Genomic DNA, 18,146 nt, shown 5'->3' with positions numbered 1-18,146 from the left:
AGGAGATAATTTCAGTACAGTGGTACCTCGTGATACAGATGCTTCAGGTTACAGACTCTGCTAACCCAGAAATAGTACCTTGGGTTAGGAACTTTGCTTCAGGATGAGAACAGAAATTGTGCGGCTGCGGCGCAGCAGCAGCGGGAAACCCCATTAGCTAAAGTGGTACCTCAGGTTAAGAAGAGTTTCAGGTTAAGAATGGACCTCCAGAATGAATTAAGTTCTTAACCCAAGGTACCACTGTAGTGTAGTAAGTGCCTTTTAAAAAACCTCCACTAACCCTGGTAAAAGTAATTTGATAACTGTACAGATGTTTTATCTAGTCCAGACCTGCAGTTCAGATACTGCTGAACCATAGCTCCTGCCACCCTTGAACATTGGCCATGCTGACTGGGGCTGCTGGGAGCTTGAGTCCAGCAACATCTGGTGGGCTTCATGCTCCCCATCCATCCTTGGTACATATTGGTAAATGGCTTGAGGTGTGACTGTTTTCCCAAGTATCTAGTCACCATGTGTCAGTAGGCCAGATAACCAGCATTTCTGGTTTAGTTCATTTATTCGTAAGTGAAATGTTTTGTTAAAAGGGAAAATGTTTTTGAAGCGATAGATTATACATTGTTCAAAGAAAAGTGATATATATATATATGGGTTGGTATCCATTGTTAGTCATACTCAGAGCAGACTCATTGAAATTAATGGGCATGACTAACTTAGGTTAATTAATTTCATTGGGTCTGCTCTGCCTAATCTTGGTTGGATACAACTCAATGAAAACATTATCGAACAGTAGGGCATTGTGCAAATTCCCAGCATCCTTATGGAACCACAGTTGCCAGGATTCTTTTAAAGAAGCTGTGATAGCCAAGTTGTTTATCAGATTGATCTAGAACACCAGATATATCCCAAGGCTGCTAGTTGTAGTGCCAACTTCTGCTTCTTAGCTTTGTCATCATAAGTTCACAGCGGTGCATTCATGGCATGTGTCATGCTTTGTCACAGCTTACATGCTGGGCAAGCTTTTCCATTTACATTTGATTTGAGATATTCAAAGGAAACAAAACTTAATATCCAGTTTGTGGCATTTGCTGCTTGTCCCCTCCCAAGCTAACCTGGCAATATTCCTTTTAAATAAAACTGCAACGGCAATATATTCGTATGTTAGGATCCTTATACTTGTATAGTTACTTCTATTTTCTGTCTTTGTTTTAGGTATCAGTTTTTTTTACAGGTGAAGCAAGATGTCTTGCAAGGCCGCTTGCCTTGCCCTGTCAACATTGCTGCTCAGCTGGGAGCATATGCAATACAGGGTATGTGCTTTGTACTGCGTTTCCCTTCATAAATACTAGATTTTGTTTAGGTTTGGTCATATTTAGAAACCTGAATTACAGTGAACTTGAATGCTGAGGGTTATATATTGATTCTGTCTCAAGATTCCAGAGGACCAGCCATGTTAGTCTGTTGCAGCAAACAATCACACATAATTTTGACTATGTAAAGTTTTGTTGTGGTTAAGTTTTTGAGGCCTGGAGTTCCTTTTTTCTTGATATCCCCCTCTATTTTATGGTCTCTAGTGCATAAAAGATTAAGGTAAAGGGACCCCTGACTATTAGGTCCAGTCATAGCCGACTCTGAGGTTGCAGCGCTCATCTCTCTTTATTGGCCGAGGGAGCCGGTGTACAGCTCCGGCATGTGGCCAGCATGACTAAGCTGCTTCTGGTGAACCAGAGCAGCGCATGGAAATGTCATTTACCTTCCCGCCGGAGCGGTACCTATTTATCTGCTTGCATGTTGATGTGCTTTTGAACTGCTAGGTTGGCAGGAGCAGAGACCGAGCAACAGGAGCTCACCCCGTTGTGGGGATTCGAACTGCCAACCTTCTGATCGGCAGGCTCTAGGCTCTGTGGTTTAACCCACAGCGCCTCCTGCGTCCCTAAAAGATTATGCCACAACAAATCTGCTAGTCTTTACAGGTGCCCTAGGACTCTAGTTTCCCGCCCCCCCGAATGGATTATGCAGAGCCAATTTGCATGCAGTGTAAATTCATGCAAATTCAGGTACTGTGGACTCTCCCTCATAAATAGATGACAGGAAAATTGTGAAAAGCTTTATTATACTTGATTGTACTGTGACAGCATAATATTTCCAGGGCTGATTTTGGGGGTTTGAAGGATGTTACAAGTCATTACATAGATTAGGATAGGTTTACATTTTGAGTCTTTTTATTGTTATAGCTTGTGGAATTCCACGATACAAAAAAAACATGCTAAATAGTTGAAAGCTGAGAGAGATCACTAAGATCCAGTCTTTCCCACTCTTGCATCTTCATACTAGAGCTTAGTGCTTTATTCCTAGAAAAGTAAGTGCTGGTACTCACGATGAAGCTGTTACAGTAAGCGCCACACTTATTAACAGCTATAAAAGAGTACCCTTGAGTACGCCCTGGAAAAAAGCACTGCTAGAGCTCCAATTTTAAATGGGAGTGTCCACATCTCCTCTTCTTTTTCATGGGGTGACAGTGATCACACTTTGAAGCTTATGAGGGCTGAGGGAGACACTGAATATGATAAATCAGGTTCACAGATACAAAATACTATTACTAGGAATTAAGCGGGAAAATATATTTAACAACCAGCAAAGTAGGAAAATAAAATAAAATTGTGTAAAATATGTCAGAAAGTGAATACATATTTAAAATTTATTTTAAATACAGCTGAACTTGGAGACTATGATCCATACAAGCATATTGCAGGTTATGTTTCGGAATACCGCTTTGTTCCAGACCAGAAAGAAGAACTAGAAGATGCTGTAGAACGGATACACAAAACTCTGATGTAAGAATTCAGGTTATAAACTAACGTTGCTTGGGAAATAAAACTGTACAAGGAAAAGAGCATTAAAGAAGCAGTTCTTTTGTGAGTCGAACTATTGACTGTTGTTTTAAATCTGCTTTCTTATGAGCTGTTTTTCTCTGCAATGGTCATAAATATAACCAATGCATTTAATTCTGGCATCTTGTCTCCTTTGTACATTACAACGTATACATTATCAAGTGTCTTCAAAATATCTTAAGGGCTGTTGTATGGAAGAGGGAACAGGCTTGCTTTCTCCTGCTCTGGAGAGTAGGACTCAAACCAATGGCTTCAAGCTTACAAGAAAGGAGATTCTGAATAAACTTATGGAAAAACTTTCTGACAGTAAGAGCTGTTCAACGTGGAACGGTCTCCCTCGGGAGGTTGTGGACTCTCCTTCCTTGGAGGTTTTTAAGCAGAGCTTGGCCATCTGTCATGGATGTTTTAGCTGAGATTCTTGCATTGCAGGGGTTTGGACTAGATGACCCTTGGGTATCTTCCAACACTATGATTCTATGTCTTCAGCTTACAACCATAGACCCTATTACACCAGTTCATGGAGGACAATGTTATCAATGGCTGTTGGTCATGATGGCTCTGTTCTGCTTCCCCTGTTGGAGGTATTATACTTATGAACGCTAGTTGCTGGGAATTCAGGTGGGCAGAGTGCTGTTGCATTCATGTCTAGCATGTAGGCTTTCCATAGGCATCTGGTTAGCCACTGTGAGACTGGGATTCCAGGCTAGATGAGCCATTAACTTTTATTCAGTAGGCTAATCTTAGAGAGCTGGACCATAAAGAAGGCTAATCGCCGAAGAATTGATGCTTTTGAATTATGGTGCTGGAGGAGACTCTTGAGAGTCCCATGGACTGCAAGATGATCAAACCTATCCATTCTTAAGGAAATCAGCCCTGAGTGCTCACTAGAAGGACAGATCCTGAAGCTGAGACTCCAATACTTTGGCCACCTCATGAGAAGAGAAGACTCCCTGGAAAAGACCCTGATGTTGGGAAAGATGGAGGGCACAAGGAGAAGGGGACGACAGAGGACGAGATGGTTGGACAGTGTTCTCGAATCTACCAGCATGAGTTTGACTAAACTGCGGGAGGCAGTGGAAGACAGAAGTGCCTGGCGTGCTCTGGTCCATGGGGTAACGAAGAGTCGGACACGACTAAATGACTAAACAACAAACAACAAAATCTTACCTCCTTACATTATGGGTAGACATAGAAGGCAGGAGAATCTTAAAGTTATATAGATGCAGAAGTGCAGGAAGAAAAATAATGGCAGAAAGAAAAAAGAGACATCAGCAAGAGAATTAACTTATGAAAGGTTGTCAGTGTTTATAATTTATAAGATTTATCAGCTCATCCGTCAGCAATAGCTGTTTCGTAAAATCTTGCATGTCTTAATCAAAAAGGTGAGAGACGGAAAAACATATTTGAGCGATGAGTCAGGTGGTTAAGTTATGGAATGTGGAGCCAAATGAATAGAGAGATAAGGCCTCCTTGATAAGATGATTGCAGAACTGAATGCCAAAACGTGTAGAAGCTGAAAAACACTGAGATGTCTCTTATTTGGGAGGGATGGGTGATGGGCAGAATTTGTAGCTGGAAAACCAGATTTTAAGGAATTTATTCATATATAAGAATGGAAAAATAAGGTGAACTATCTGGTGAAATGTGCAAAACTATGCAAAAACTTGTGATTCTATAAAAACACTGGCATTACATTGTGTTGAAACATACTGCGAATACAGATGCTATTTATAAAGGTTAACGAAAAAATGTAACCTTATTTTGACAAGTTATTTTAAAATCTTCCCTCTTCCCCCTCCAAAACAAGAATTAAATTGAACTAGGATTTTAAGGCTGTTAGCTTCCTGGGCCTTTTCACTCTTGGCATTGGAATGCATTAAATGCAGTGGGGACCCATTTCCTGAAATTAGGATGTTGTTCTCCTGATCAGTAAGGATCACTAGGAACTCATGTATGAGTTTAATATAAGATGAGTAATTTAAAAAACCAGAATATTTTTTAATAATAATGAAAAGTGATGCTAATTTTGGATAATATTGTGGGGATATCTGTTTAAGTAACCCACCTGACATTTATAAATTTCTGTGCATTATGCCACTGTGGGGTGCAGCAAATTGCAGTGGTCATTCATAGTGGCTTATCTGCCCCAGCTGACTTGTTGCAGCAGTTTGGGTAGAAGGCAAGCTGGAAATACCGTGTTGGCCTGAATATAAAGCCACACCTTTAAAATTGGAGGCGGGAAATGAAAAAAAGAAAAAATACCTGAATGTAAGCCACTCCCTTGCTGCTCCTGCCTGCATGGGGGGGGGGAGCCGCGCTTTGTTGCCAGCGGCCTTTCCCCGTCCTCACTCTCTCCCTTCCCGGCCTTGGGGGAGAGGATGGAGAACTATGTGCAGGGCAGGTGCTGTTTGCCCTGCACTCTTGGCCATAAGGTCGCGAATATAAGCCGTGCTTTAACTTCTCATGGTCGGATTTGGGAATAAAAGTGTGGCTTATACAGTGGTACCTCTGGTTACGTACTTAATTCGTTCCGGAGGTCCGTTCTTAACCTGAAACTGTTTTTAACCTGAAGCACCACTTTAGCTAATGGGGCCTCCTGCTACCGCAGCGCCACCACAGCACGATTTCTGTTCTCATCCTGAAGCAAAGTTCTTAACCCAAGGTACTATTTCTGGGTTAGCGGAGTCTGTAACCTGAAGCGTTTGTAACCTGAAGCGTATGTAACCTGAGGTACCACTGTAATTGGCCCAATATGGTATATAACAGCTTTCCTTAATATAAAAGCCAGGGAGAGGGAAGGAGAGGAAGTAGGGAGTAGGGGGCAGGGGATAGTGGCAAGGAATGTTTTCAGTCACATTTACCAAATGTGCTGCAAAATAAATGTTCTTATTCTGTGATAAAAACCATTTTGAAGGCTTTTCTGACGCAATAAACAACCCCGTTCAAAGTAATATTAAATGATAAATTCTGTGCTGTCACGTGGGAAATTTAGGTATAGATCTGACCAGTGCTATATTTTTTTAGAAAAAGAGGCGCCAGAACTCACCATGAATGCCTCTCTTTGTTCTCTTATAATGGCAATGGCACCCACCTGAGAGGTGCTGAAACTGAGTTCTGGTGAGTTCTGGCTGGGAAAAAAAGCCCTGGATCTTATGGTTCTTAGAGAATCTTAATATGTGTTCTGCAGCACTTATTCAGGATCCTTCCAGATTTTATTTACATTTAAGTGGTATAAAAATTTCTCTTAAATAAATGGAACTTCACAGTTTGGTACTATCTTCGGCCTGTAATATATCTGGTTAAAACACATCTCTGGATAATTGAATTCTCACAAACAGTATTAAATCTTCACTCTAAGTGAAATATTTTGCTATAAGACTTAGTAGCAGAATACTTAAGGGAGATTGAAGCTCCCTGGAAAGCCCTTACCTCCAGCAAGCATACAAATAAGCCTCAGAAAGAGTCAGTTCATGCCCTGGTTCATATGTTGTTTGTGGCATACATGCAAATGATATAACTGTGAGGCAGACTTCACACAAATGCTCAGAGATCCTGGTGCACAGCTTCTCTCCATCAAAGGGGGGAAGGGGAACATTTTGCTAAGTGTGTGTGTGTGTGTGTGTGTGTGTGTGAGGCTCATATATTACATCATCTGTATGTTCAAGAGGATATGTACAAAACAGCTATGTCAGTATTTCGGCAAGCATAACTTTTAAAATAATTTTTCTGTACTTTATAAAATATATTTTATTATATTAAACAGGGGGCAAGTTCCGGCTGAGGTAGAACTGAATTACTTAGGAGTGGCAAAGACACTTGAAATGTATGGAGTTGATCTTCATCCTGTTTATGTAAGTAGCATTTTTGATGTATTTTGTATATTTTATGCTGTGAACCACCCTGATATATTTGGATGAAGGGCACTATACAAATTTAAAATGAATGAATGAATGAATGAATGAATGAATGAGTGTCTTGCCAGAGTGGTGCATGCTCTGGATATCTCCTGCTTGGACTACTGCAATGTGCTCTACGTGGGGCTACCTTTGAAGGTGACCCGGAAACTACAACTAATCCAGAATGTGGCAGCTAGACTGGTGACTGGGAGTGACTGCCGAGACCATAGAACACCGGTCTTGAAAGACCTACATTGGCTCCCAGTACGTTTCCAAGCACAATTCAAAGAGTTGGTGCTGACCTTTAAAGCCCTAAATGGCCTTGGCCCAATATACCTGAAGGAGCGTCTCCACCCCCATCGTTCTTCCCAGATACTGAGGTCCAGGTCCGAGGGCCTTCTGGCAGTTCCCTCCCTGTGAGAAGTGAGGTTACAGGGAACCAGGCAGAGGGCCTTCTTGGTTGTAGCGTCCGCCTTGTGGAACAGCCTCCCATCAGACGTCAAGGAAATAATCAACTATCTGATTTTTAGAAGACTTCTGAACATAGCCCTGTTTAGCGACGTTTTTAATGTTTGATGTTTTATCGCATTATTATTATTATTCTGTTGGGAACTGCCCAGAGTGGCTGGGGAAACCCAGCCAGATGGGTGGGGTATAAATTATTATTATTATTATTATTATTATTAAATGTGAAACTGTTGACAGTTGCCCCAGGCAATTAATGTGTTGCCAGTGTTGGAGCTTAAATTAGAGGTGGCTAACTTTTGGCCCTGTGGGACGCGGGTGGTGCTGTGGGTTAAACCACAGAGCCTAGGACTTGCCGATCAGAAGGTCCGCAGTTCGAATCCCCGCAACGGGGTGAGCTCCTGTTGCTCGGTCCCTGCTCCTGCCAACCTAGCAGTTTGAAAGCACATCAAAGTGAAAGTAGATAAATTGGTACCGCTCCGGCGGGAAGGTAAATAGCGTTTCTGTGCACTGCTTTGGTTCGCCAGAAGTGGCTTTGTCATGCTGGCCACATGACCCGGAAGCTGTACGCCGGCTCCCTCGGCCAATAAAGCGAGATGAGCTCCGCAACTCCAGAGTCGGCCACAACTCGACCTAACAGTCAGGGGTCCCTTTACCTTTACCTTTAACCTTTGGCCCTACAGATGTCTTTGGGCTTCAGACACTGTCAACCCCAGCCAGCATCTCTGATGGGCAGGAATGATGGGAACTGTAGTTCAGCAACATCTAGAGAGCTGCAATTCAGCAGCCCGTGGCTTAAATGAATACATGCAGCTCTTCAGATTCTAAAGATTGAACCTGCCACTGAAGTTAATGTAGTTGCCTTGATACACAGAGACACAAAATTGTATGTACCTCTTTTGCTTTGAATAGCAGACTTTGGTGCCATATCACAAGCTGTTTTTTTTTTTGTTTCAAAAGGAGTTTGCCCTACAATGAGAGCTCCTTCTGGCACATGGGCTTGGCTATGCAGTTCTTTGGGTCCTCAACAATGTCAACAATTTATTTATTTGTTTCATAAAATGTATATATTTGCTCGATTGTAGAAAAATTCTCAAAACAATTGCCCTTAAAAGGCTAGGGAAGACTGGCACCATAGAATGCAAAACACTAATTATTCTATTTCATAATCCCATTCTCTTCTTTTTTTTAAAAAAGTGGAGTCTAAATCCATTGGAACACATACTTAGGAGAACCATGGATTAAGGAGCCTTTCTATGAAATAATGTGGTTGCATTTCCATATAAAAGGCAATTAACTATGCTGGAAGAATAATATGGGTTACAAATCTAAGGGATTTATTCTAAGTGTTTTTATAACATAAAAGGGTTTCATTACAAAGAATGTGTTCGGGCAGGAAATATGAAAGCAACACCAAGAATCTGAGTAAGGCCCTTAAAAAGTTCAAAGTAACGAGACATAATAGATAATTAGTAGCTCAGAGCTACAGAAGTTTTGTTAATATTAACGCTGAAAGTTCCTTCAATATGCAGGACATAGAAAAAGAATCTTCAGTGTCATACTGCATTGTATGTCCTTTCCTAACCACCACGTTACATCAGCTTAAGGAACGTTTATTGTGCCTATTTTCACAGTGGCTCCAGTTCATCTTTTAGAGAGGAAGTTCTCTGTAAATGTGTGTGTGTGTGTGTGTGTGTTTATGTGTATAATGTTAAAACTGTTTTGCAGGGTGAAAATAAATCAGAGTACTTCCTAGGGTTGACCCCTGTAGGAGTGGTTGTCTACAAGAATAAAAAGCAAGTTGGGAAGTATTTTTGGTAAGTATCATCTATCTTGTAGTCCCCATTTTAAAAAAAAAAAAAGATTACCAAAGATTGCATGGCGTATTTCCATTTATAAATGTTTTCTACATAGAGCAGTTTTGTATATTTCAAACTGGAAACATGGAGACAATGGGTGGGGTCCACCCTGTCTTTGGTGGAGCTCTTGCAGGGTGAAGAATTATTTTTGTCAATTCCTCTATCCCTTCTTTAATAGCATATGCACTGCGAGCAGCTGCTCCAGTGGGCTAGGGATCCCTCTGGAACATTGTGGGAAGGGGTGCAGAGGGCTACAAGGGGAAGGAAAGTGTGCCAAATATCTCCTTTTCCTTCTGCCTTCAGGAGCTTCCAGTTAGCGCAGCAGGAACCTCTGCTGGGTCTTAGTCCCATCTATGAATGGAAACAGTCCATCTGTTCAGAGAGGGAGTTGTTTGTATTTGGCCCATTTGTTTAATATGAGTGCATTTAAATATTTCCCTCTAAAGGGTACCTACCAACCTGCAAATTGAAAAAAGAGAAACTTCATCAGTGATGAACATGCTTCCTGCAAAATTTTCAGTGGGAGCCATTTCTAGCAACACTTCATTCAAAAGAAAGCAGTTCCTGAATATCTGCTGTCGAGAAGTAAAATAGGCAATTGATTGATATTGCTACTTATATGATAATTGTTACTGGCTTGCATGTTTCATAGCTGGACTGGCTAATTCATTAATGAATATACTTGTCATTAAACCTTCAACCGTTCCAATTTTTTAATGGATCTGTTGGCTTAATCTTCATGTGTGGTTTTTTTGTGTGTTTCTAACACTTAGGCCTAGAATTACAAAAGTCCACTTCAAGGAAACTCAGTTTGAGCTCAGAGTTCTGGGAAAAGATGTAAGTTTATATTTTGTAGCTTGAAAATAATGCTTATTAAACATGTATTCCTAACCACTCTAGACCAAACATGAATAGGATGGTGTTGTATTTGTATCTAACTAATACAAAGTGATTTTTAACACACACACATAAAAAGGCTTGGTCTTTGTCTATGTCATAAATTCTCTTTAAATTATCTGCTTTGTTAATACTACTTGTAACATTGGGAGGGGAGAAACATTTGGGGGAACAAAAGTGATGCGTTCACCATCAGGCTTCTTTCTGTTGTCCATTAAGTTTGAGGGGCTAAGAGGTCAATCTCATTCACACTATGCTAAACCAAAACATGGCTTAGTGTGAACAAGCAAACATGCAAGCTTCTCTAGGGGAGATTGGTTACAGCTCATGATTTGTCTACAGAGAGGTATCCCAAGAGTTAGGATTCAGCCTATAAACTAAGCCAAACCATGGCTTAGTTTAGCATAGTATAGCAGTGGAATGACCAGAGGATGAGCAAGGCAGCTGCGATATTCTTTCTATGAGGCTTGTTCACAGTAAACCATGGTTGCCTTAGCATTATGTGTGAACTGGACTAGACTAGTGGGACTTTATCTGTTAACACAGCGTAGATTAGATTGCTTGGAAGTGCTGCTAGAGTTACCTTAGATACTTGTTGGTAAATGCTTTGAAATTATCCAGATGAATGGGAAATCTGGAAGCTTTAGAAAAGAAATGTTTTTGGTTTTAAGGCTGGTGACTGACTGGGCTTTTAAAACAAGAACTCATTGTTGTGCTTAAAAGAACTGACAGCATTTGGCAATGTCAAGTTCTGACAAGAATGCTGTTAAGGAAGCATTTCAAAGAACAAGGAAATATTATGTACATTTACTGTCTTTTAAAAATGTCTTCTGCACTGGACTAATGAAACTTGGTTAGAAATTAGGACTGGGTGTTGGGATTGTGTGTCCCTCCCTGAACCACTCACCAGTTTGTCCCACCCATTCTACTTTGTGCTTCAAAGTTACCAATGCCGGTTAAAATCGTCCTAACCTTGGTTAAGTGGGGAGACTAAGGCCCAGTGTTGAAATCTGTCAAGGAATGCCTTTATTCAGGTGTCAGGTGTCATTGTGAACAAGAGTAGAGGGGGTGAGGGCAGTCCAGGTACAAGAGTTTACAGTTCACTGCCTATCTCCAATGGTTCTGTCTGCATTGATCCTATCGCAGTATATTTGGTTAAATACGTTTGTTAGTTCTGCTAAATAACCTATTCAGAAATTATGTTGCAGGGTTGATTTTTCTTGAGAAATTTAAATGTCAAATCAATGGAAGGTCTTTAAACAAAGTTTGATCTTAAACTGAATATCTCTTGAATATAAATCAGTGTTCTCCAGTCTGGTGCCATACATGTATTATTGGACTATAGTCCTCATCATCCCTGACCTTTTGACTTGCTTCCTGGGCTGATGGGAGTCAGAGTCCAAAATCGCTAGGCAGCATCTGGTTAGCGGAGGCTTGATATTGACTGACAAAGACTGGGGAATGTAGGTTATTCTCCAGATAATACCAAATAGATAAGATAACAGTTTGTTGCATTTAGCACTTTGTATTCCTGCTGTGATAAAACTTCACATTATAATTATCTGAGGGAAGCTGTTACTACTTATAGCTTCTCCTCCAGGCAAATTAAATTAAAAATAAAACACCAATGAAAATTTCAAAGCCCTTATCCAACTCTCATTTAGAGATAATGGAAAAAAGACAAGCAATTCCACAAAGTAGATTTAATAACTAAAGTCTTGCTTAGATATATTATATAATGTGGGACATGTTAATGAGGAAACATTCAGGGTAATGATGGATCTAGCTGTTTATAGGATTTTATTTTGGTTAGCTAAACAAACAAAAGCCTAAGCTAGAACATATTGCTTTGTTAATTCAGTTTGACAGCATGACTATCCTGAATGACAGAGCTATTTAATTAAGTGGTCAGGTGAGCCAGGACCAGTGCCTGACCTGCTGCTCCAATCTTACAATTTGCTTTTTCCTGGTTGCTGCTATCACCTTATCTCATCCATCATGTTTCCTTTTGATACAGTGAATGCATGAGCAGCATCAAAAAGGAAGCCTGGCAACTGGGATTGAGGTGCAGGCCACCATAGTATCTCAGCAACAGAGAGAAGGGAAGATGAGCAAAAAACAAAACAAAACCTCAAGACAGATAGAAGAAATATAAAAACGCAATACAATAAATAATCTTGTTTGAGATTCTTTGGTAAATTTAATCAATCTGTTGCTTTTTATTGTGGAAACCTCAGTGATGCAAGCTTGTAGAAGCTGGAGATGCAGCAAACCTTCACCAAAGTAGAATTTCAGTCTCTCTGTATGAATTGCACTTATTCTGTGCAAAAAAGGACATTTTATCTCTTCAGGCTGGCAGAACCTAATTCTGCAGTCACTGGATGTAGATAATGACCAAGATAAAGGAGCTTGACCTGTGAATTAACTTGGGGAAATATTTATAAATGTGATGGTAGATTTGAGAGCTTTCTCTTTTTATAACCATGCCGCTTCCACATTTCCGCACCCCTTCTTTTTCTACAGAAGAGAGGAAGTTTGACAGTATGCTCCTTTCAGTTTCCCATTTTGCTGTATCTTGGCAGATTCTATGAAACCTCTTGAAACCTATACCTTCCTTATTGTACTCTGTCTTTTGTTGAATGGAATTAAAGCTTGTTTGCTTTGGAGATTAAGTTCTGGTTTTCCAAGTATGTTCAAATATTTCATAGAAGCATTTACAACAGAATGCTTCTGCAACAGAAAATATAACAAGCAATAAGTTATGCAATATCAGGGAAGGAATTTGTGCTTCGGCTAATAGCTATCTTGCATTGACCTGTGGTCAATAAGCTACTCAGCCGAGGTTTAATTCAGGCAGGCAACACCCACCCATATTACCATACCGTTTCAGACCCTTTATTCCTTACCATAGATCCAATTTAGGTTGGAAATAAAGAGTAGCCTACTGATTACACCATGTGGCATGGCCTCCATGGGAACAGCAAATAATTTAGTCTTGTCACTCCCTCAAAATTTAAATTGAATTGATTGTGTCTCTATAGCGATTCAGGTGAAACATGTTTTTTGCTTGTTCCTGTGCTGGTAATTGTTGGTTCAAACAGTAAACCCAGCAGACATATTACTGATGGCACAGTCGAAGCTGTTCGGTCCCAGAAAGGTCCGCAAAAGGTTTGCAAGGAAGCAGGACCAAGATGCAGCCTTCAGTTGAGGGTTAAGGACAGCCAGTAGACAGACAGGGGCTGCATGTCCCATCTGAGGGCAGGAAGTGGACTGGAGAACAAGATTACCAATTTTGCCTTGGCTACTGGCTTGTGCTCAACTCTAATTCCATGGTTTCTAAAGCAATGTTCAGGTTTTTGTAAACAAGCTTGGCCAGAGCTTGGTGCAAAAAGTAATCTCAACAGGTCTAGCACCCTTTCATCTGTTAATTGTGAACCTTATGGGTGACAAATCAATTAGAGAGAGGCCTTTGGGTTTCCAAAAGATCTAGGGAACTGCAGAGGCACCATGTTCCCTAGCCACTAGGGTTACCATGCCTCCCCTGCAAAGATGGAATACCATAATTTGTATGTTTAACTAACCCTAAATATAGGAAAGCTTTCTCTTTGCCAAGGTCTAATGTTTTCCATTTTAATAAAACCTCAGTGAACCATAAATGCTGCCTTTGTAACAACGTTGAGGAGGAGTCTATCTTGCATGTCCTTTTTATTGACATTTGTGTCAAGCAGCTAGAAAAGACCTAATTATCCTATTATGCAGTTTCTCCCTGTCTGCTTTTTTGAATCTCTTATGATCACTTTGCTTCATGGCTCCCTTGTGTCAGCCACAGAGCAAGTGGCAAAGTTTTCAAATATGGCCTGCTGTATTAGACCACTTACGATTGATATACGTAGATAGCTTAGCATTGTTATTCTGCACTTTTCAGTTGTATTAATTCATATTTTAGTGATGTTGTTAATGGTCAATTATAAAATTGTTACTAATGTTTAAATGGTCTGTTGACTGCAAATAAAGAGATGGAAAGTGTAAACAGGTGGTATTTGGAGAGAGTTCCTTCAGGACCTTGGACAGATCATAGGGAGCAGTGTCCCTATTTAGGTTGTGTCCAGATGGGGGCATTATCTTGCAAACAGGTTGTTCAGAGTGGTGTATGAGGATCCACACACTCCCATTTTTTTCACTCACCATATTTGTTGCTGTCTTAATGTTTGCTGTCACACTACTGGGCAAAGCTTGCCAGACTTTTTGTTTTGGTCCCTACAATCTATCACTCCTCCCAACCCTTCTCTGAGTAAGTTTACAGGATTAAACTGTAGTTTGCTTGTCCTTTTTCTTTTTAAAAAAAAAGTTTGCAGAATTTGGGTTTAATAGAATTGCAAAAATTCTGTACTAATGAAAACAAAAACTGCTTTGTGCTCTGAGTGGGGTTTGTTCCTGTGCTGAACTTTCTGTAATGAAGATACTGTAATCACTCATTCCCAGCCTTCTCTGACATCCAACTTCAGCTTAAAACGCTTTGGGATCCAATCTTGTTGCTGGGAGTAATAGTTCTCTATGTGGGGCTACCTTTGAAGGTGACCTGGAAACTGCAACTAATCCAGAATGCAGCAGCTAGACTGGTGACTGGGAGCGGCTGCCGGGGCATATAACACCGGTCTTGAAAGACCTACATTGGCTCCCAGTATGTTTCCGAGCACAATTCAAAGTGTTGGTGCTGACCTTTAAAGTCCTAAATGGCCTTGGCCCAGTATACCTGAAGGAGCATCTCTGCCCCCATCGTTCTCCCTGGACAGTGAAGTCCAGCACTGAGGGCCTTCTGGCAGTCCCCCCCCTGTGAGAAGTGAGGTTACAGGGAACCAGGCAGAGGGCCTTCTTGGTAGTGGCGTCCACCTTGTGGAACGCCCTCCCATCAGATGTCAAGGAAAGAAGCAACTATCTGACTTTTAGAAGACATCTGAAGGCAACCCTGTTTAGGGAAGTTTTTAATGTTTGATGTTTTATCTTGTTTTTAATATTCTGTTATTATTATTATTATTATTATTATTATTATTATTCTGTTGGGTGCTGCCCAGAGTGACTGGGGAAACCCAGCCAAATGGGCAGGGTATAAATAATAAATTATTATTATTATTATTATTTATTTATTTATTATTCCCATAGCATACAATATCCATGAAGAAAGCAGTTTCAGATGCAACCAAAGGCTTGCACAGGCTCGGCGCGAATTGTTAGTATTCTCTTTGGACACAAGCCCCACTCGTTGCCACATTCACCATGCTAGTATCTGTTACTGAAATCTCTCCGCAGCCCAGCGAACAGCATGGGGAGGTGCTGTTAGGGCAGGAAAGGAAGGCAACTTGGAAAGGGTGACTAAGGCCTGTAATCCTACGCATGATGAATGTTCTGGTTCAAAAGGCTTTCTACATTTTAGAATGCAGTTCAGCCGCATTATTGTCACTCTGAGTCTTTTCATTGACTTTGGAGTTTAGAAAGTTAGGCATTATATAAATCACACTTGGCTTTTCATTCATTGACTGGGTTAACTGTGTTCTGTCTAATGAGTAACTTACCTTAGATTCAGGGGCATTCTTTGAAGGCTTTCAGTGAATTAAATTGACTATGGCATGCCATAGGATGTTTCTTATGCGTTGCATTCCCACCCCTTTTTTTCAGACAAAAGCTATAACTCACCCAGTTGATGGGTGCTATTTCTTGAAGAAACTATATAATTCTTCAATGTCACCTTTGTTTGCTGCGTACATACTACACCTTACTGTTAATCACTAGTACTCTTTATAAAAATGTCCACTTTGGAGGGTTTCTGATTATGTAAACATTTTTCGGTTCTTTAGTGAGTTAACAGGTTCAGTCCTGTAATTTCGTGAATATGTGGTGGAGGTGGGGGTGATGATTAACAAAATCAATCCTACTGGGAATATCCCCTCACTCACCCAAGTTTAGGATGTTCCACCATTCTTCAGCAGCGTTTCTTTTTCTTTGAGAAAAATAAGTGGCTCACGTAAATGTAAACAAGCTTTAATAATAAACTGAGAGAAAACTGTAACAAAATAACATAATGTCTGAGAGAAACTGAAACAACAACATGAGGCTGTAACAAAATAACATAATGTCTGAGAGAAACTAAAACAGCAACATGAGGCAAGAAAACAACAAGAGGCAGTTGGTCCCTCTTTACTGACATTCTTAACTGAACATAATGGAACACATGCACTGAAGGGAGGGACTGATTCTGGAGCAAAACACACAAGCCCCGCCCACCAGATACCAAGCACTCTACTATTCAAATGAGGCCCGAGTGTTTTTCTTACAGAATATACTTCTCATTTACTTTTTATATCGTGGAGGTCTATGTTAGAAATAAGTATCTGTTTGCCATGAAACTGATGTATGTTTGATGCCGTCCACTGCATGGACCAAAGACAATCCACTTGTCTTCTTTCTTCTTCTTTGGCGATCACTCATAGCCGAGTAAGATTGTCTTCCATGAACACGGTCTTAACAGTTAGTCCGTAAAGGACTGTGGAGGCCAATTCTGGATCCACATGTCCTTCCACAGTGGGGACATAGGTTTCCAGGCAGGAGCTGATCACGGTGAGGGTTTGCCAAACATGCCTTCCTCTTAGCACATTTCTCCCTTTCATCCTGAGTTCGAGCATCGTCAAAGTCCATGATGTCTTTGGTAAAGGCCAACTGGAGTGCTCTCAGTCCAGTGTTTCCTAGTTGTCGGTGTTTATACTACATATGTAAAGATTTGCCTTGAGAGAATCTTTAAACCTCTTTTGTTGACCACCAGCATTACACTTTCCATTTTGAAGTTTTGAATAGAGTAGTTGCTATGGAAGACGATAATCAGGCATCTGAATGACATGACCAGTCCAACGAAGTTGATGTTGAACAATCATTGGTGTGTACACACTCATAGGATGACCTCCAAACCCACTTGTACTACTAATTCATAATGGTGTCCCTCCTCAACATGATTAATCTTAGATCACGAACATGGGTGGCGCTGTGGTCTAAAACCACTGAGCCCCTTGGGCTTGCTGATTGTTAAGGTTGGCGGTTCAAATCCGTGGAACAGGATGAGCTGCCGTTGCTTTGTCCCAGCTCCTGCTAACCTAGCAGTTTGAAAGCATACCATCGTGAGTAGATAAATAGGTACTGCTGTGGCGGGAAGGTAAATGGCGTTTCTGTGTGCTCTGGCACTCGTGTCCCATTGCTGGTCACATGACCCAGAAAAGCTGTCTGTGGACAAGCGCCGGCTCCCTCGGCCTGAAAGTGGAGATGAGCACTGCACCCCATAGTTGAATTCAACTGGACTTAACTGTCCAGGGGTCCTCTACCATCACCTCTACCTTTAATCTTTGATCACATCCATACCATACATTTAAAGCACGATTATACCACTTTATTATTATACCACTAAAGGATGCTGGGAAGCTGTAATGTGTAAAGGGTGATGGAAGTAGTTAGGAGATCCCTATTCCCCCTAAAGGTAAAAGTAAAGGGACCCCTGGCCATTAGGTCCAGTTGTGACCGACTCTGGAGTTGCGGCGCTCATCTCGCTTCATTGGCCGAGGGAGCCGGCGTACAGCTTCTGAGTCATGTGGCCAGCATGACTAAGCCGCTTCTGGCGAACCAGAGCAGCACACGGAAACGCCGTTTACCTTCCCGCCAGAGTGGTACCTATTTATCTACTTGCAATTTGATGTGCTTTCGAACTGCTAGGTTGGCAGGAGCAGGGACCGAGCAACAGGAGCTCACACCATCGCGGGGATTCAAACCGCCGACCTTCTGATCAGCAAGTCCTAGGCTCTGTGGTCTAGACCACAGCGCCACCTGCATCTCCCCTATTCCCCCTACAGAGCTGCAATTCCCAGAATGGCTTAGCAGTCAATCCATCTTCCCAGGGGATCTTTGGAATTCTAGCAGAGTGAGGAGAATAGAGTTTCTTAACACTCAGTACCCTTTAGAAACCATAGTGTCTAGAATTCTTTGAGGTAAGCCATTACATTGGTGTGAGTGCTTAAAATGTGTTGTGTGGGTGTGACCTTAGTGTTGGGAAATATAAAACATGAAGTGAGCCTTGAAATTTGTGTTGATTTGGTAAGATGGTTTAA

At 41.2% G+C, this 18,146-nt stretch overlaps 1 protein-coding gene across 5 annotated transcripts in view; it reads left to right on the top strand.

Annotated features, from left to right (window-relative positions):
* The window catches only part of EPB41L4A (erythrocyte membrane protein band 4.1 like 4A), a gene marked incomplete at its 3' end in the record, with an annotated part of 95,833 nt that overhangs the window by 42,422 nt on the left and 35,265 nt on the right, over positions 1-18,146 (top strand). For 4 of the 5 annotated variants that reach the window (XR_013977164.1, XM_080972668.1, XM_080972669.1 and 1 more), the window contains exons 6-10: positions 1,210-1,307; positions 2,711-2,831; positions 6,652-6,739; positions 8,978-9,066; positions 9,882-9,945. Coding sequence is in view for 4 of the 5 variants with exons in the window: in XM_080972668.1 (XP_080828794.1) it covers positions 1,210-1,307; positions 2,711-2,831; positions 6,652-6,739; positions 8,978-9,066; positions 9,882-9,945 (460 nt within the window). Of the gene's footprint in view, positions 1-1,209; positions 1,308-2,710; positions 2,836-6,651; positions 6,740-8,977; positions 9,067-9,881; positions 9,946-18,146 lie in introns of those variants that run through there. The other variant, XM_080972671.1, reaches the window with a different exon arrangement.

This window comes from Podarcis pityusensis (genome assembly GCF_964106645.2).
Source record: "Podarcis pityusensis genome assembly, chromosome: 11".
Lineage (NCBI taxonomy): Eukaryota > Metazoa > Chordata > Lepidosauria > Squamata > Lacertidae > Podarcis > Podarcis pityusensis.
The sequence above is the reverse complement of the archived record's forward strand: the minus strand, read 5'-3'. Positions and strand labels throughout refer to the sequence as shown.